At 38.9% G+C, this 20,794-nt stretch overlaps 1 protein-coding gene across 2 annotated transcripts in view; it reads left to right on the top strand.

The window, feature by feature from the left end:
• Nucleotides 1-1,547: 1,547 nt before the first annotated feature.
• The window catches only part of cyth1b (cytohesin 1b), a 56,012-nt gene continuing 36,765 nt past the window's right edge, over nt 1,548-20,794 (top strand). Inside the window, exon 1 of one of the 2 annotated variants that reach the window (XM_061907451.1) lies at nt 1,548-1,890. In XM_061907451.1, the coding sequence (XP_061763435.1) occupies nt 1,800-1,890 (91 nt within the window). In that variant the 5' untranslated portion in view covers nt 1,548-1,799. Of the gene's footprint in view, nt 1,891-17,312; nt 17,531-20,794 lie in introns of those variants that run through there. The other variant, XM_061907452.1, reaches the window with a different exon arrangement.

Genomic DNA, 20,794 nt, shown 5'->3' with positions numbered 1-20,794 from the left:
ACCATAGTAACTAATTAGATGACCATAGTAACTAATTAGATGACCATAGTAACTAATTAGATGACCATAGTAACTAATTAGATGACCATAGTAACTAATTAGATGACCATAGTAACTAGTTTATTTTGCAAAAGTGCAGATTCCAAGCATTGAAGTACTTAGTGTAGTTGAAGACTTCTGGTCATTATAAAAGATGAGTGCACATCATGAAGGCAGCTTCACTTTACATCTTCTATTGATATATATTTTTTTTTTTTTTTTTTTACTCATTCAACTGATTTATTTTCACATACTTTTTTTTTTTTTTTTTTTTTTTTTTTTTTAATGCGTTTTCCTTATCTCGTTTTGCAGTTTTAGACTGAATGTGTCACGCCGGTTCGGCATTGTGATGCCGGGTTCGATTCCCTCGTGGATGCGTCATCAAGTGAACACAGCAAAGGTAAGATATAAACAATTTATTTAACGAAAAGGATCTATGAAACAAAACACTGGTGCTAATGAAAGGCAAACCAAAGACGCTAGCATAAAAGCTAGGACATACAACAATGAGAAATAAACTGGCACATAGAAACATTAAAGAGAAAAACAAAACATACAGCATGAGAGCTGGAATAAACAAATGGCTGAGCGTGAAAAGCGAGCGAGAATATACATACGATGACAGAGTGCAGGCGGAACTTGTTGCAAATGATGAAGCCAGGCTGAACAAACAAAAGAGGACGGCTTATAAAGTGACGGTGATTATCTGGAGCAGGTGTGCGGGCCGTGAGCAGCAGGTGAACTGATGAGTAACCATGGTGACCGACTTAAACAGGAAATAATAGGGTCAGATGGAGAGTGAAAATAAAAAATGGAACAATAAACAATAATATGTGGAGGATCCAACACAGATAGACAGACAACATTCACACTCACATTCACACACTAGGGACCATTTAGTGTTGCCAATCAACCTATCCCCAGGTGCATGTCTTTGGAGGTGGGAGGGGCCTATCCCCAGGTGCATGTCTTTGGAGGTGGGAGGGGCCTATCCCCAGGTGCATGTCTTTGGAGGTGGGAGGAAGCCGGAGTACCCGGAGGGAACCCACGCATTCACGGGGAGAACATGCAAACTCCACACAGAAAGATCCCGAGCCTGGATTTGAACCCAGGACTGCAGGACCTTTGTATTGTGAGGCAGAGATGAGGTGGCGACTTGTCCAGGGTGTACCCTGCCTTCCGCCCGATTGTAGCTGAGATAGGCGCCAGCGCCCCCCGCGACCCCGAAAGGGAATAAGCGGTAGAAAATGGATGGATGGATGTGGAGGATCCAAAAAGCAGATCTCAACAGAATGCGTAGAATTCTAATGTCATTTCACTGCTTAATATTGAGGAATTTTGACCCAACTCGGCGTGGGCGTGAAGTGCAGAAAACAACATGGACGTATGGCGGTTATGTTGCAGGCGTGGGCACAATTTGTCATCGCTTCCAAATATACTTCAGCAACTGTTCAAAGTGTCATATTGGATGTCGCTCTGTGTCTGTGTCTGTGTCTGTGTGTCTGTGTGTCTGTGTGTGTGTGTGTGTGTGTGTGTGTGTGTGTGTGTGTGTGTGTGTGTGTGTGAGTGTGTGTGAGAGAGAGCGAGGAGGCTGGACACAGGAGTTTTCAGGTCAAGTGTGTGAGCGGCGAGGGAGGAGAGAAAGCGAGAAGAAGGAGAAGATGCTCCTGGAAGAAGAAGTGGAGGCAAATGAATGAGCTGCTTTTTCTTTCCCTGAGGATGTTGTCAGCCTCACGCTCTTTTTAGCCACAACGGGCGAGATGGGGACTGTCAGTGAGTTGTGTGCGTCCAGCTTTCAGGCGTTTTTGTGTTCCACGCTGCGAGCTCTGGAGGCTGCCGCTGCTGCTTCAGGTCAGTACGCACGTTCACGTCTTCATGGCACTGTTGGACTACTCCAGTTGTTGGAGGTCATGAGTGAGGCAAAAGAAGACAGGGATTGATTGAAACTTTTATGAGTAGATTGCACAGTTCAGTCAGTACAGGAGTCGGGAACCTTTTTGGCTGAGAGAGCCATACAAGACAAATATTTTTAAAAGTATTTCCGTGAGAGTAATATGATTTATGATTTTTTTAACACTGAATACAACTATATGCGTGCATTTTTAAGAAAGACCAACATTTTTAGAGTATAATAAGTCTCTTATTCTTTTTAAAGTCCTACTGAAAGCCACTACTAGCGACCACGCAGTCTGATAGTTTATATATCAATGATGAAATATTAACATTGCAACACATGACAATACGGCCGCTTTAGTTTACTAAATTGCAATTTTAAATTTCGCGCGGAAGTATCAATCAATCAATCAATGTTTATTTATATAGCCCCAAATCACAAATGTCTCAAAGGACTGCACAAATCATTACGACTACAACATCCTCGGAAGAACCCACAAAAGGGCAAGGAAAACTCACACCCAGTGGGCAGGGAGAATTCACATCCAGTGGGACGCCAGTGACAATGCTGACTATGAGAAACCTTGGAGAGGACCTCAGATGTGGGCAACCTCCCCCCCCCCCCTTCTAGGGGACCGAAAGCAATGGATGTGGAGCGGGTCTAACATGATACTGTGAAAGTTCAATCCATAGTGGCTCCAACACAGCCGCGAGAGTTCAGTTCAAAGCGGATCCAAGACAGCAGCGAGAGTCCCGTCCACAGGAAACCATCTCAAGCGGAGGCGGATCAGCAGCGTAGAGATGTCCCCAACCGATACACAGGCGAGCGGTCCATCCTGGGTCTCGACTCTGGACAACCAGTACTTCATTCATGGTCATCGGACCGGACCCCCTCCACAAGGGAGGGGGGGACATAGGAGACAAAGACAAGAAGCGGCAGATCAACTGGTCTAAAAAGGAGATCTATTTAAAGGCTAGAGTATACAGATGAGTTTTAAGGTGAGACTTAAATGCTTCTACTGAGGTAGCATCTCGAACTGTTACCGGGAGGGCATTCCAGAGTACTGGAGCCCGAAATGAAAACGCTCTATAGCCCGCAGACTTTTTTTGGGCTTTGGGAATCACTAATAAGCCGGAGTCCTTTGAACGCAGATTTCTTGCCGGGACATATGGTACAATACAATCGGCAAGATAGGATGGAGCTAGACCGTGTAGTATTTTATACGTAAGTAGTAAAACCTTAAAGTCACATCTTAAGTGCACAGGAAGCCAGTGCAGGTGAGCCAGTATAGGTATATATGTATGTATATATGTATATAAAGGTATATACAGTATAGGTATATATATATATGTATATAAAGGTATATATGTATATAAAGGTATATACAGTATAGGTATATATGTATGTATATATGTATATAAAGGTATATACAGTACAGGTGTAATGTGATCAAACTTTCTTGTTCTTGTCAAAAGTCTAGCAGCCGCATTTTGTACCAACTGTAATCTTTTAATGCTAGACATGGGGAGACCCGAAAATAATACGTTACAGTAATCGAGACGTAACAAACGCATGGATAATGATCTCAGCGTCTTTAGTGGACAGAATGGAGCGAATTTGAGCGATATTACGGAGATGAAAGAAGGCCGTTTTAGTAACGCTTTTAATGTGTGCCTCAAAGGAGAGAGTTGGGTCGAAGATAATACCCAGATTCTTTACCGTGTCGCCTTGTTTAATTGTTTGGTTGTCAAATGTTAGAGTTGTATTATTAAATAGAGGTCGGTGTCTAGCAGGACCGATAATCAGCATTTCCGTTTTTTTGGCGTTGAGTTGCAAAAAGTTAGCGGACATCCATTGTTTAATTTCATTAAGACACGCCTCCAGCTGACTACAATCCGGCGTGTTGGTCAGCTTTAGGGGCATGTAGAGTTGGGTGTCATCAGCATAACAGTGAAAGCTAACACCGTATGATGTCACCTAGCGGCAGCATGTAGATGCTGAAGAGTGCAGGGCCAAGGACCGAACCCTGGGGAACTCCACACGTTACCTTAACATAGTCCGAGGTCACATTGTTATGGGAGACACACTGCATCCTATCAGTATACAACTATATGCGTGCATTTTTAAGAAAGACCAACATTTTTAGAGTATAATTGTCACAACAATTATACTCATCTTCGATGCAAATGAGAATCAGCACAAGTGCGGCGTGGACGTGAGTACATGCTTGTTTATTTAAACACTATAATCAAAAATAATCAAACTAAGGGCGCTCACAAGGAGGTACAGACACTTGGCTTCGAATAAACAAAAGACTAGCATAAATGCTGCAAACTACAAACATGAAACACAAACACTTGCTCGATTGGCGTGAATAATAGTAAACTATAAACAAAACTAGCACAATGGCATGAATACAAAAACTTACACGGCGTGGAACTATGGACGAGGGCGTGAAGGTTGGAACAGCATGGGTAGGGTGCGTGCGAGTGTGAAGATCCCAGAATGATGAACAGAAAGAAAATGACTTAAATACTGGCTGTGATAATCAGGAACAGGTGCGGGACTGAGGGCAGGGGCGTGACAAGGTGGGAACTAATGCGTTGGCATGGAAACAAACAAAACCAGGAAGTGCAAAACGTGACTGAATGTCCAAAATCAAAACATAACATGACAAAACAAAACATGATCTATAGGTGTGACAATAATAAGTCTCTTATTCTTTTTAAAGGCCTACTGAAAGCCACTACTACCGTCCACGCAGTCTGGAAGAGTTAGTGCTGCAAGGGATTCTGAGTATTTTTTTCTGTTGTGTTAGGTGCGGATGTTCTGCCAAAATGTGTTTATTACAAATATCCGCCACGCTGTGAACCCACACCAAACAAGAATGGCAGTGTTAAAAGTTGTTTATACGGCCACCCTCAGTGTGACCTGTATGGCTGTTGACCAAGTATGACTTGCATTCACTTGTGTGTGTGAAAAGCCGTAGATATTCTGTGATTGGGGTAACACGCAAAAGCAGTGCCTTTAAGGTTTAATGGTGCTCTGTGCTTTTCCCTACTTCCGTGTATCACTCCGTACAGCGGCGTTTTTAAAAGTCATACATTTTACTTTTTGAAACAGATACCGATAATTTCCGATATTACATTTTAAAGCATTTATCGGCCGATAATATCGGCAGTCCGATATTATCAAACATCTCTATACGGTAATTAATTATTGTTAATGTTATTTAAAGTCCTACTGAAAGCCACTACTAGCGACCACGCAGTCTGATAGTTTATATATCAATGATGAAATATTAACATTGCAACACATGACAATACGGCCGCTTTACTTTACTAAATTGCAATTTTACATTTCCCGGGAGTTTCTTGTTGAAAACGTCGCGGAATGATGACGTCACAGACTGTTAGGAAATATGAGCGCTGCACACACACACAGCTAAAAGTCGTCTGCTTTAACTTCATAATTACACAGTATTCTGGACATCTGTGTTGCTGAATCTTTTGCAATTTGTTCAATTAATAATGGAGATCCCCCGGGAGGAGTTAGAGCAGGGATGTCAAAGTCAAATACAGAGTGGGCCAAAATTTGAAACGGAACAAAGCCGCGGGCCAAAGTTGAACAAATGAACCTTTTAATGGGCCCCCAAACAAGTTTTGCATTAAATTTGTTCAAATTAATGGGGAAGTCGTCGCTTTCCTGGTCTGAATCACTCTAGCTGCTGGTGGCCATGATTGTAAACAATGTTCAGATGTGAGGAGCTCCACAACCGGTGACGTCACACGCACATCGTCTGCTACTTCCGCTACAGGCAAGGCTTTTTTATTAGCGACCAAAAGTTTCCAACTTTATGGTGGATGTTCTCTACTAAATCCTTTCAGCAAAAATATGGCAATATGGTGAAATGATGAAGTATGACACATAGAATGGAGCTGCTATCCCCGTTTAAATAAGAACATCTCATTTCAGTAGGCCTTTAATGACATTGTTATTCTGAGGCTAACCAAAAATAAATAAAATACTTCTTACCATTAATGCGACTTTTTGAACAGGTGCGGTAGAAACCGGATGGATGGATGAAGATGCATTAGAATGTTTTATATTTTGAACGTTATTTTTGACACTGATTACAAGCGGAATTATTCATGACTTATCGTGTTAAGCAATGTCAGCTAAGATTTACCTGAGAGCCAGGTGCAGTCATCAGAAGAGCCACATCTGGCTCTAGAGCCATAGGTTCCCTACCCCTGGTTCAGTACATATTCTGTACAATTGACCACTAAATGGTAACACCCCAATACGTTTTTCAACTTGTTTAAGTCGGGGTCCACGTTAATCAATTCATGGTACAAATATATACTATCAGCATAATACAGTCATCACACAAGTTAATCATCATAGTATATACATTGAATTATTTACATTATTTACAATCCGGGGGTGGGATGAGGAGCTTTGGTTGATATCAGTACTTCAGTCATCAACAATTGCATCAACAGACAAATGAATGAATGAATGGTTTATTTTGAGCCATGCAAACAAAACAAGAGAATGACATAAAATACAAAATAAATATATAAATACATTATTTTTACACCTACATTGAAAACATTACATGTGACTAATCTTTTGTAGATGTCAAGATTGGTTCAAAAGGGAGTGGGAAGAAGTCAACTTATTAGGTCCCACACCTATACATATACAATATATAATACAATATATAATACAATAATATATATAATATAATTCAGTGGTTGATGCTATATATTATCTATATATAATACATTTAAATTCACACACACTTATATATATACATATGTACACACACATATTTACACCACACATATGTACACACACATATATACAATTTATATATATATATATATATATATATATATATACAATTTATATATATATATATATATATATATACATACATACACATACACACATAATCACATACATACAGAAATGCATATACCCAAAATACACGTATGTCCATCATACACACACACACACACACACACACACCTATATATATATAATAGTACATATAACATACACTTTTGTCTAAACATTATTAACAGTTTATGGTGCCTATGGGAACCAGCTTTCATTTTGACTGTGATATTAGACATTGAAAGAGTGTAGGTGTGACTTAGTAGGATATGTACAGCCAGCAGAGAACATAGTGAGTTCACATAGCATAAGAACAAGTATATACATTAGAAGTACATTTGAGTTGTTTATAATCCGGGGAGATGGGATGTGAATGGAGGAGGGTATTAGTAAAGTGTTGAAGTTGCCTGGAGGTGTTGTTTTAGAGCAGTTTTGAAGGAATATAGAGATGCACTTACTTTTACACCTGTTGGGAGTGCATTCCACATTGATGTGGCATAGAAAGAGAATGAGTTAAGACCTTTGTTAGATGGGAATCTGGGTTTAACGAGGTTTGTGGAGCTCCCCCTGGTGTTGTGGTTATGGCGCTCATTTACGTTAAGGAAGTAGTTTGACATGTACTTCAATATCAGGGAGGTGTAGCGGATTTTATAGACCAGGCTCAGTGCAAGTTGTTTGACTCTGTCCTCCACCCTGAGCCAGCCCACTTTGGAGAAGTGGGTTGGATTGAGGTGTGATCTGGGGTGGAGGTCTAAAAGTAACCAGACTAGCTTGTTCTGGGATGTTTGGAGGCTAGATTTGAGGGTTTTGGAGGTGCTGGGGTACCAGGAGGTGCAAGCGTAATCGAAAAAGCGTTGAATGACAGTTCCCTCTAGAACAGGGGTAGGGAACCTATGGCTCTAGAGCCAGATGTGGCTCTTTTGATGACTGCATCTGGCTCTCGGATAAATCTGAGCTGACATTGCTTAACACGATAAGTAATGAATAATTACACTTGTAATCACGTGTTAAAACTATTGTTAAAAATATAAAACATTCTCATGCATTTTTAATCCATCCATCCGTTTTTTACCGCACCTGTTCAAGAAGTTGCGTTAATGAAAATAAGTTTATTATTGGTTAGTGCGGGGCTTGCCCTCTTGGAGGTTCTTCAGACCACCAAGCACCGACATGAGAGCCTGTTTCAGGGTTACAATATTTTTACATTTTTCAATAAGTCTCTCAGTTGCGGCATAGCTCGCTTGGTAGAGTGGCCGTGCCAGCAACTTGAGGGTTGCAGGTTCGATTCCCGCTTCTGCCATCCTAGTCACTGCCGTTGTGTCCTTGGGCAAGACACTTGACCCACCTGCTCCCAGTGCCACCCACACTGCTTTAAATGTAACTTAGATATTGGGTGTCACTATGTAAAGCGCTTTGAGTCAGCTGAGAAAAGCGCTATATAAATATAATTCACTTCACTTTCCAGCAATTGTATTTTTTTCTTTCGTTCTCGCTCGCGCTCTGGCTCCAACCCCCAACCCCGTCTCTCCTCCTGGCTGCTGCTTATAAACAGAGCGACAGGTGATTACATAACAAGGCCCAGGTGGGCCTTCTACGCACCTGTCGCTGATTTCGATGCCGGTCCTGGCACACCCCAGTTCGCTGCAGGCCCACAGGCCACACCCCCACCACAGTTAGCTTCACAATAAAAATATTATTACAAAGAATAAGAGACTTAGAAATGTTAGTCTTACTTAAAAATGCACGCGTTTAGTTGTGTTCAGTGTTAAAAAAAATGATATGGCTCTTAAGGAAATACATTTTAAAATATTTGGCTTCTTGGCCCTCTCAGCCAAAATGGTTCCCGACTCCTGCTCTAGAATCTTCAAGGTGCTTTTGTTGACCAGAGAGGAGATTCTGTAGAGGAATCTCGTTCTTTGGTTGACCTTTTTGATCACCTTGGTTGCCATTTTATCTCAGGAAAGATTGGCCTCTAGAATGGAAGCTAGGTAGGTGATCTCATCTTTCCTGGTGATAACAATGTCACCCACTTTTATAGTCAAGTCACTGACTTTCTTAAAGGGGAACATTATCAGCAGACCTATGGAAGCCTCAATATATACCTTCATGGTGCAGAAAAAGACCACATGTGTTTTTAACCGATTTCCGAACTCTAAAATGGTGAATTTGGCGATTTAAACACCTTTCAATTGTCGGAGCGATGACCTTTCACCCGTGACGTTACAACGGGAAGCAAGCCATCATTTTCTCAAACACATTACACACACCTTCTCAAATCAGCTCTGTTATTTTCTGTTTTGTCCACTGTTTTCTGTACCTGTTCTATCTGCCATGTTTGTTTGTATTGGGTGGATTTACAGAGAGCGAAAATCAGGCACTTTAAAGCCTTTTTCGGGATATTCCATGATGGGTGAAATTTTGAAAAAACTTCGAAAAATAAAATAAGGCACTGGGAACTGATTTTTATTGGTTTTAACCCTTCTGAAATTGTGATAATGTTCCCCTTTAAGGTTGATGTGGGACCCAAATAGGATGGATTCCGTTTCACCTAAGTGTATGGATAGCTTGTTGCAAATATTAAGGAGTTCAGCAGTGAGGATTTGTTCCACCTGTGACTTGTTTTTGCCGGATACCAACAGGGCCAAGGGGTCTACAGCAGGGGTCACCAACACCAGGTCGCCCGTAAGGACCAGATGAGTGCCCACGCTGGCCTGTTAAAAAAATAGCTCAAATAGCAGCACTTACCAGTGATCTGCATCTATTTTTATTTTATTTTATTTATTTACTAGCAAGCTGGTCTCACTTTGCTGGACATTTTTAATTCTAAGAGAGACAAAACTCAAATAGAATTTGAAAATCCAAGAAAATATTTTAAAGACTTGGTCTTCACTTGTTTAGATAAATTCTTTTTTTTTTTTTAACTTTGCTTCTTATAACTTTCGGAAAGACAATTTTAGAGAAAAAATACAACTTTAAAAATTATTTTAGGATTTTTAAACACATATACCTTTTTACCTTTTAAATTCCTTCCTCTTCTTTCCTGACAATTTAAATCTATGTTCAAGTAAATGTATTTCTTTATTGCAAAGAATAATAAATTAATTCTAATTTAATTCTTCATTTTAGCTTCTGTTTTTTTGATGAAGAATATTTGTGAAATATTTCTTCAAACTTATTATGATAAAAATAAAAACATTCTGGCAAATCTAGAAAATTTTTAGAATCAAATTTAAATCTTATTTCAAAGTCTTTTGAATTTATTTTAAAAAATTTGTTCTGGAAAATCTAGAAGAAATAATGATTTGTCTTTGTTAGAAATATAACTTGGTCCAATTTGTTATATATTCTAACAAAGTGCAGATTGGATTTTAACCTATTTAAAACATGTCATCAAAATTATAAAATTAATCATAATCAGGAAAAATGACTAATGATGTTCCATAAATTATTTTTTTGAATTTTTTCAAAAAGATTAGAATTAGCTAGTTTTTCTCTTCTTTTTTACAGTTGAATTTTGAATTTTAAAGAGTCGAAATTTAAGTTAAACTGTTTCCAAATTTAATTTTCATTTTTTTCTAGTTTTCTCCTCTTTTAAACCGTTCAATTAAGTGTTTTTTTCATCATTTATTCTCTACAAAAAAACTTTCGTAAAAGGAAAGAAAATGTACGACGAAATGAGACAGAAATACCCATTTTTTAATATATATATAGATTTATTTATTAAAGGTAAATTGAGCAAATTGGCTATTTCTGGCAATTTATTTAAGTGTGTATCAATCTGGTAGCCCTTGGCATGAATCAGTACCCAAGAAGTAGCTCTTGCTTTCAAAAAGGTTGCTGACCCCTGGTCTACAAAGTGCGGCTCACGGCACATTCTAAAAAGACTATTTAAAAAAAAGCAGACTAAAGAAGCCAACAGGTAAAGTGTAACGAGAAAAAGTTGCAATTTGGACTCTTAAGAACACAAAACTGCTATGCAGGCTGTTTTTTTTTTGCTTTAAAACTGTCCATTGCTCAGTAAATAATAATGAATCCAAATCAATGTTGTTATGAATTATTGACCTATTTAAGGCTCCAATTACTTAAAAAATAAAATCAAAAATAAAATAAAAATGTGCATGTAAATGGCCTCAAACGTCTTTTTAAAAATAGATTTTTCTTCCGCTTATCTGACGTCTGGTCGCGGGGGCAGCAGCCTAAGCAGGGAAGCCCAGACTTTCCTCTCCCCAGCCACTTCGTCCAGCTCCTCCTGGGGATCCCGAGGCGTTCCCAGGCCAGCCGGGAGACATAGTTTTCCGAATGTGTCCTGGGTCTTCCCCGTGGCCTCCTACCAGTCGTACGTGCCCTAAACACCTCCCTCGGGAGGCGTTCGTGTGGCATCCTGACCAGATGCCCGAACCACCTCATCTGGCTCCTCTCCATGTGGAGGAGCAGCGGCTTTACTTTGAGTTCCTCCCGGATGGCAGAGCTTCTCACCCTATCTCTAAGGGAGAGACCTGGAAACTCATTTGGGCCGCTTGTACCCGTGATCTTGTCTTTTCGGTCATGACCCAAAGCTCATGACCATAGGTGAGGATGGGAACGTAGATCGACCGGTAAATTGAGAGCTTTGCCTTCCGGCTCAGCTCCTTCTTCACCACAACGGATCGGTACAACGTCCGCATTACTGAAGACGCCGCACCGATCCGCCTGTCGATCTCACGATCCACTCTTCCCTCACTCGTGAACAAGACTCCTAGGTACTTGAACTCCTCCACTTGGGGCAGGGTCTCCTCCCCAACCCGGAGATGGCACTCCACCCTTTTCCGGCCAAGAACCATGGACTCGGACTTGGAGGTGCTGATTCTCATTCCGGTCGCTTCACACTAGGCTGCGAACCGATCCAGTGAGAGCTGAAGATCCCGGTCAGATGAAGCCATCAGGACCACATCATCTGCAAAAAGCAGAGACCTAATCCTGCAGCCACCAAACCGGAACCCCTCAACACCTTGACTGCGCCTAGAAATTCTGTCCATAAAAGTTCTGAACAGAATGGGTGACAAAGGACAGCCTTGGTGGAGTCCAACCCTCACTGGAAATGTGTCCGACTTACTGCCAGCAATGCGGACCAAGCTCTGACACTGATCATACAGGGAGTGGACCGCCACAATAAGACAGTCCAGTACCCCATACTCTCTGAGCACTCCCCACAGGACTTCCCGAGGGACACGGTCCAATGCCTTCTCCAAGTCCACAAAGCACATGTAGACTGGTTGGGCAAACTCCCATGCACCCTCAAGAACCCTGCCCACAGTATAGATCTGGTCCACAGTTCCACCACCAGGACGAAAACCACACTGTTCCTCCTGAATCCGAGGTTGGACTATCCGGCGTAGACTCCTCTCCAGTACACCTGAATAGACCTTACCGGGAAGGCTGAGAAACAGTAAAAAATACATAAATATATACATTTGAATATTTGTATATATATATATATATATATCTAATTCAATCCACTTTGTTTGAATAGCACATTTAAACTACATAAATGTTCCCAAAGTGCTGCACAACAATATTAAAAACAATATTCAAATATCCTTAGCTCCACCAATGACTGTATGTGTATATATATATATATATATATATATATATATATATATATATATATATATATATATATATATATATATATATGTGTATGTATGTATGTATATATATATATGTATATGTATGTATGTATATATGTGTATGTATATATGTATTTATATAATATGTATGTATATATTTACATATATATATATATATATATATGAATGTGTATATATATACATATATATGTATATATATTTGTATGTATATACACACACACACATACATATATATATATATATATATATATATATCAATCAATCAATCAATCAATCAATGTTTACTTATATAGCCCTAAATCACTAGTGTCTCAAAGGGCTGCACAAACCACCACGACATCCTCGGTAGGCCCACATAAGGGCAAGGAAAACTCACACCCAGTGGGACGTCGGTGACAATAATGACTATGAGAACCTTAGAGAGGAGGAAAGCAATGGATGTCGAGCGGGTCTAACATGATACTGTGAAAGTTCAATCCACAATGGATCCAACACAGTCGCGAGAGTCCAGTCCAAAGCGGGTCCAACTCAGCAGCGAGAGTCCCGTTCACAGCGGAGCCAGCAGGAAACCATCCCAAGCGGAGGTGGATCAGCAGCGCAGAGATGTCCCCAGCCGATACACAGGCAAGCAGTACATGGCCACCGGATCGGACCGGACCCCCTCCACAGGGGAGAGTGGGACATAGAAGAAAAAGAAAAGAAACAGCAGATCAACTGGTCTAAAAAGGGAGTCTATTTAAAGGCTACAGTATACAAATGAGTTTTAAGGTGAGACTTAAATGCTTCTACTGAGGTGGCATCTCGAACTGTTACCGGGAGGGCATTCCAGAGTACTGGAGCCCGAACGGAAAACGCTCTATAGCCCGCAGACTTTTTTTGGGCTTTGGGAATCACTAACAAGCCAGAGTCCTTTGAACGCAGATTTCTTGCCGGGACATATGGTACAATACAATCGGCCAGATAGGATGGAGCTAGACCGTGTAGTATTTTATACGTAAGTAGTAAAACCTTAAAGTCACATCTTAAGTGCACAGGAAGCCAGTGCAGGTGAGCCAGTACAGGCGTAATGTGATCAAACTTTCTTGTTCTTGTCAAAAGTCTAGCAGCCGCATTTTGTACCAACTGTAATCTTTTAATGCTTGACATGGGGAGACCCAAAAATAATACGTTACAGTAATCGAGACGTAACAAACGCATGGATAATGATCTCAGCGTCTTTAGTGGACAGAATGGAGCGAATCTTAGCGATATTACGGAGATGAAAGAAGGCCGTTTTAGTAACGCTTTTAATGTGTGCCTCAAAGGAGAGAGTTGGGTCGAAGATAATACCCAGATTCTTTACCGTGTCGCCTTGTTTAATTGTTTGGTTGTCAAATGTTATAGTTGTATTATTAAATAGAGTTCGGTGTCTAGCAGGACCGATAATCAGCATTTCCGTTTTTTTGGCGTTGAGTTGCAAAAAGTTAGCGGACATCCATTGTTTAATTTCATTAAGACACGCCTCCAGCTGACTACAATCCGGCGTGTTGGTCAGCTTTAGGGGCATGTAGAGTTGGGTGTCATCAGCATAACAGTGAAAGCTAACACCGTATTTGCGTATGATGTCACCTAGCGGCAGCATGTAGATGCTGAAGAGTGCAGGGCCAAGGACCGAACCCTGGGGAACTCCACACGTTACCTTAACATAGTCCGAGGTCACATTGTTATGGGAGACACACTGCATCTTATCAGTAAGATAAGAGTTAAACCAAGACAGGGCTAAGTCTGACATACCAATTCGTGTTTTGATACGTTCTAATAAAATATTATGATCGACGGTATCGAATATATATTTGTTGTTTAGTTTTTTCCTTGGAAATGGCCTCAAATATCTTTTTAAAAGTGGATTCTTATTTAAAAAAGTATATACATACATACCTTACATATATACACATACATATCTATGAATATGTACATATATATGTATGTATGTATATATGTATGAATATACATATATGTATGTATATCTATGTATATATATATAAATATATATCTGTGTGTGTATGTATATATATATATATATATATATATATATATATATATATATATATATATATATATATATATAAATATATAATTTCTTTATTTATATTAAGAATTTTTGATTTAGAATCAGAATGATTACTCATTGCAATTTGGATGTGAATCCATTTTATAGTTCACCCCTCGAGAATAGCACTCAGATAAAGGGTTAAGTCATCAAACAACTGAACCAAAACAGGAAGTGGAACAAAAGTAAGAGCGCTATACAGAAAAAGACACAATACAAAGAAAAACAACACACAACTCAGAAACAATCTTGCAGTATGAACCTCCTCCTTTTAGTCCCAACTTTTGCGTGTTTGTTCGTTGCCCAGACTCCAGCCACCATGCAAATATCTGAGCCAGACTGCCACCAACAGTTGCCGTGGCGACGGAGTGTGTTTTATTTATTTATCTATTTGGCATTTTTGTGTGTACTCCCATGAGTCAGACAGAAAAGAAGGCCGGCTCGACGTGCGAACATGACGCACGCTGGTCGCCCTCGTGGGCCCCGCAATGGATCCTCCACTCAAGTGGGCGCTGGAGTGATGTCATCCCCACGGCCTTTCGCTCTCTCTCTGTCACTTCACCTCATCCAAAGTCTTTCAGGGCGCCCTCTACTTTTCTGGTTACCATGGGAGTTATCTGATTCAGGAAAAAGGTCTCTTCCTCCTTACCCATCCTCTGCACATCCTGTTATTGCTGTGTCTGAGCGCCAAATAAAAGCCCGGATTCCAGATTCCATACAACAGCTGCACCCGGAATAACTCAACACTTTTAGGCGTTAGTTACTGTGATAGTCCAAAAACACGTTGGACTCATAATAAAATCAAATGTTTTATGTACTATTTAATGATAACTTGTTATTTCTTGTTTTCTTACACTCCTGAGTCTCATTTGCAAGTTTGATATGTCGTAGACTTGGCATGCAGTTGGATGGCAGGAGTGTCTAGGCTACAATGTCTTTGCCATTGAGCACAATCTAGACTTTCGTTGCGCCCTGAAAAGAGTTTGTACTGTAATTATTGTACCTATTACACACCAGCTATTTGATTGCAACTTGCATTTTAGCTGTAGTTTTCATTACTAAATTTGGAGGCGTTGAAACTGCCATGTAAAATTGCTAATGCTAATCCAGTATTTTTATTTCATTTCATTATTGTTTTTACAGTATTTTTTTTTTTTTTTAACCTCACTTTTTATTTACCTGAATGTTAATTAGTTTGTGGTGGTGATCCTGACTTATTTCTGTGTTTTAGTGTTAATGTTCTTGTTTTTTGAATATTTGTTCACACACACAAATGTACACATGCATAAATGTATGAACATACATATTATATAAATAAATATATGTTGGTATGTATACATATATGTGTATCTATACATCTATCTATAGATATACATATATATATATATATGTGTATGTATGACTTATTTTTAAAATGTTTTACATATATTAGTAATCCCCACATACACACACACACACACACACATATATATATATATATATATATATATGTATATATATATATATATATATATACAAACTCCGTTTCCATATGAGTTGGGAAATTGTGTTGGATGTAAATATAAACAGAATACAATGATTTGCAAATCATTTTCAACCCATATTCAATTGAATGCACTACAAAGACAACATATTTGATGTTCAAACTCATAAACTTTATTTTTTTTTGCAAATAATAATTAACTTAGAAATTCATGGCTGCAACACATGCCAAAGTAGTTGGGAAAGGGCATGTTCACCACTGTGTTACATCACCTTTTCATTTAACAACACTTAATAAACGTTTGGGAACTGAGGAAACTAATTGTTGAAGCTTTGAAAGTGGAATTCTTTCCCATTCTTGTTTTATGTAGAGCTTCAGTCCTTCAACAGTCGTATTTTACGCTACATAATGCGCCACACATTTTCAATTGGAGACGGGTCTGGACAGCAGGCAGGCCAGGAAAGTACCCACACTCTTTTTTTACGAAGCCACGCTGTTGTAACACTTGTCTTGCTGAAATAAGCAGGGGCAGCCATGATAAAGTTGCTTGGATGATAACATATGTTGCTCCAATACCTGTATGGACATTTCAGCATTAATGGTGCCTTCACAGATGTGTAAGTTACTCATGCCTTGGGCACTAATACACCCCCATACCATCACACATGCTGGCTTTTACACTTTGCGCCTATAACAATCCGAATGGTTATTTGCCTCTTTGTTCTTGAGGACACCACGTCCTCTGTTTCCAAATATAATTTGAAATGTGGACTCGTCAGACCACAGAACACTTTTTCACTTTGCATCAGTCCATCTTAGATGAGCTCGGGCCCAGCAAAGCCGGCGGCATACCTGGGTGTTGTTGATAAATGGCTTTCGCTTTGCATAGTAGAGCTTTAACTTGCACTTACAGATGTAGCGACCAATTGTAGTTATTGACAGTGGTTTTATGAAATGTTCCTGAGCCCATGTGGTGATATCCTTTACACACTGATGTCGGTTTTTGATGCAGTACCGCCTGAGGGGTCAAAGGTCCGTAATATCATCGCTTACGTGCAGTGATTTCTCCAGATTCTCTGAACCATTTGATGATTTTACGGACTGTAGATGGTAAAATCCCTAAATTCGTTGCAATAGCTCGTTGAGAAATGTTGTTCTAAAACTGTTCGACAATTTGCTTACAAAGTGGTGAATATGATTTGCCTGAGAAGCTGGACAGGATAAAAAAAAAATAAAAAAAATAAAAAAAAGCATCCGCCCTCTGATTGGCTGCGGGATCCCCAAGCCACGCCCACTCCATGGAGCCCAACACAACCCTGCAGTCTCCTCGTCTCACTTACCAGTTGTATCCCGCTCAACTACAATTAAATACCCCACTTTTGGCCCTTTACCCTTACTTTTTAAACTCAAAGCCCCTCATTCAGCCTCTTTCGAAGGCGCGCGTCGTCGAGTGGAGAAGCGAACCATGGTTTTGAAGTCGGAAGACGGCGTCGGTAAGTTGTCAACTTAGCTAGCATGTGAGCTAATTAGCAGCTAACGCCGGTTAAACCTCAGCGGTGTTGAACTATTTCCCGTCTTTAAATGTCGCTAAAAGTGTGTAAACACAACTAATGTCGAGCTGCGGCCAAGCTCTTTGTCATCGGCACACAAGCGAGCCATTATTAGTCAACTTGGACCCAGGCCACACTTGATGAGCTTCCGTGCTCATTGATTAGCTTGTCACGGGACAAGCGGTAGGAAATGGATGGGTGGGTGGGTTACAATATTTATATATAATTTTCCAAATCTTGCATTTTTTAAAGTGTATTTTCTTTTTAAAAATAGTCTCGACATGACGGACCGTTTTAAACGTCATCAAAGGCTTTGAAGTGAGTGACGATCAGTATTTTTTTTTTAAATAAATGTTTATTTATACATTTCAACAATAACAAACAGTTGAGAAACAATAAACAAAAGACTTCAACAACAATATAAAACATTATAAAAACAGTAGAAAACAGCGCCAGGGGGTTGTAAATTCAATGTAACAAAATGGAATACAAAAAAAAAAAAAATGCCGTATTTCCTTGAATTGCCGCCAGGGCGCTAATTAATTTAAAACCTCTTCTTACTCCTGCGCTTTTCAAAGGCATGTGGTAAAAGTAAGCATGCGCTATATTCTTTCCTTCAAAAGCGCTCTATAACAACACCTCCAGGCAACATCAACCCTTTACTAATACCCTCCTCCATTCACATCCCATCCCACCGGATTGTAAATAACCTAATGTAAATAATCAAATGTACTTTTAATGTATTTACTTGTTCTTATGCTATGTGAACTCACTATGTTCTCCACTCGCTGTACATATCCTGCTAAGTAAGACCTACACTGTCCATTTCTCTGTTGATGCAATTGTTGATGACTGAAGTACTGATATCAATCAATCAATGATTATTTATAGAGCCCTAAATCACTAGTGTCTCAAAGGGCTGCACAAACCACAAAGACATCCTCAGTAGAGCCCGCATAAGGGATATCAACCAAATCTCTTCACCCCCCCCACCCCCCATTGTAAATAATTCAATGTATATACTATTATGATTAACCTGTGTGATGACTGTATTATGCTGAGAGTATATATTTGTACCATGAATTGATGAAGGTGGACCCCGACTTAAACAAGTTGGAAAACTTGTTGGGGTGTTACCATTTAGTGATCAATTGTACGGAATATGTACTGTACTGTGCAATCTACTAATAAAAGAATCAATCAATCAATCAAATTATTTTATAACCTCTTCTCACTCCGGCACTTACCAAAGGCCTGCAGTAAAAAAATTGAGTGTGATGTAAGCTTGGACCTTAAATCCTACTGAATAGCTCTTGATCTTCTTCCCTTTATGCGATTTCAAATTACCGGTATTGAATTCAGCCTCCTCCATTTTGAAAATGATGACAGGGGAAGTGTCACGAGTTTGACCAGGCGGTAATACTAAGCATGCGCTAATTATTTTGGGAAGCTAGTGTGACCCGGCAATAATTCAAGGCAGGCGCATACTATATACCCTGCGGCAATTCAAGGAAATACGGTATGTTTGTACTAACCCTAACCGTAATACATTCCTTTCATCTTCTATTTGTCTTATAATTTTTTTTTACCTCCTTTGGTTTCTATTTACCTTTTTTTTACCTTGTATTTACTGTTTACCTTTTCTTAACCTTTTCTTTAACTTATAGTTATGTTCTTTTACAATCTTTTTTCTCTTAGCTTCTATTGACCTTTTTTAAGCTTCTTTTACATTTTTTTACCTTCTATTTACCTTGCTTTACCTTTCAGTTACTTTCTAGCTAACATTTTTACCTTCTGTTACCGTTTATTTACCTTTTACTTTCGAATTAACTTGTTTTACCTTTTTTTTGCCTTATTTATTTGCCTTTGTTCGCCCCCCATTGACCTTTTGTGTAACCTTCTCCTTTGTTTTACCTTCTATCAATCAAAAGTTTACTTATATGGCCCTAAATTATGAGTGTCTCAAAGGGCTGCACAAGCCACAATTACTTCTAATTACCTGTTACCTCCTATTTAACATGTTTTACCCTCTATTTACTTTTTTTTTCAAACATTTTATATATCTTGTTGTACCTTTTATTTACCTTTACTCATATACTTTTTTTTTTACCATCTTTTACATTTTATTTAAATTGTATTTACCTTATTTTACCTTTTATTTACCTTCTAGCTAACATATTTACCGTATACCTTATACATTTACCTTACTTTCTACCTTATTTCTATTTACCTTATACCTTCTAATTAACTTTTTACCTTGTGTTTACCTTTTGTCTTCTATTGACCTTTTTGTAACCTTCTCTTTAGCTTTGTTTTACCTTTTAATTGCCCTTTACCTTCATTTACCTTCTATTTAACATGTTTTACCTTCTTTTGTGCGGTCCAGATTTTACAAAATGTTTGTTTCATTAAACTATCAATCGAAGCAACAGAACTTAAGGTTTTTTTTGATCGACTCAATCGATTTAATGATTAATGATTGCAGCTCTAGTTTATTGGTCAACGTGGACTGAGGCCACACTTTATGAGCTTCTATGCTCATTGATTAGCCTGTCACGGTTATAATGGGCTCTTTTTCAAAGCTTCCATTTTAGTGGCTTTTCGTTTTAAAAATAGTCCCGACATGGCGGACCGATTTAACGTCATCAAAGGCTTTGAAGTGAGTGTTTAGTTATGTTTCTTGTCAGCGCTCCTCTGACATTTGGACTGAAATACTCTTGAATAACAGTAACATGGATAGTAAATAGTCCAGTTCAGTGTGGTCAAATATAGCAACTAAGCACTACTGCAGCTATTTAGTTTGATTGATCAGTAATGCATATTTTAGGGTAAATAGTTGAAATAAAATGTTTTGTACTTTCCAAAACCTTAATACACTTCTATTTACCTTTTTATTTACACTCTTTTATCTGCTATTTTTCTTTTAATTTTTGTTGACGCTTTTGGCTTTCTGTTTACATTCTTTTTAGCTTGAATTTACCGTTTCACTTCTATTTACGTTTTATTTAACTTATAGTAATGTTCTTTCAGAATCTTTTTCCCTTATTCATCTTCTCTTCGCTTTTATTTAAATATTTTAAGCTTCTTTTACCTTTTTTTTTAACTTCCTTCTTACATTTGTTTTACCTTCTATTTAACCTTGTTTTGCCTTTTATGTACCTTATTTTACCTTTACCCGTTTAATTTTTTTTTTCATATTTTACCATT

This window comes from Nerophis ophidion, linkage group LG08, assembly GCF_033978795.1.
Source record: "Nerophis ophidion isolate RoL-2023_Sa linkage group LG08, RoL_Noph_v1.0, whole genome shotgun sequence".
NCBI classification, from domain to species: Eukaryota; Metazoa; Chordata; class Actinopteri; order Syngnathiformes; family Syngnathidae; genus Nerophis; species Nerophis ophidion.
This window is presented reverse-complemented; position numbering and strand designations above follow the sequence as displayed.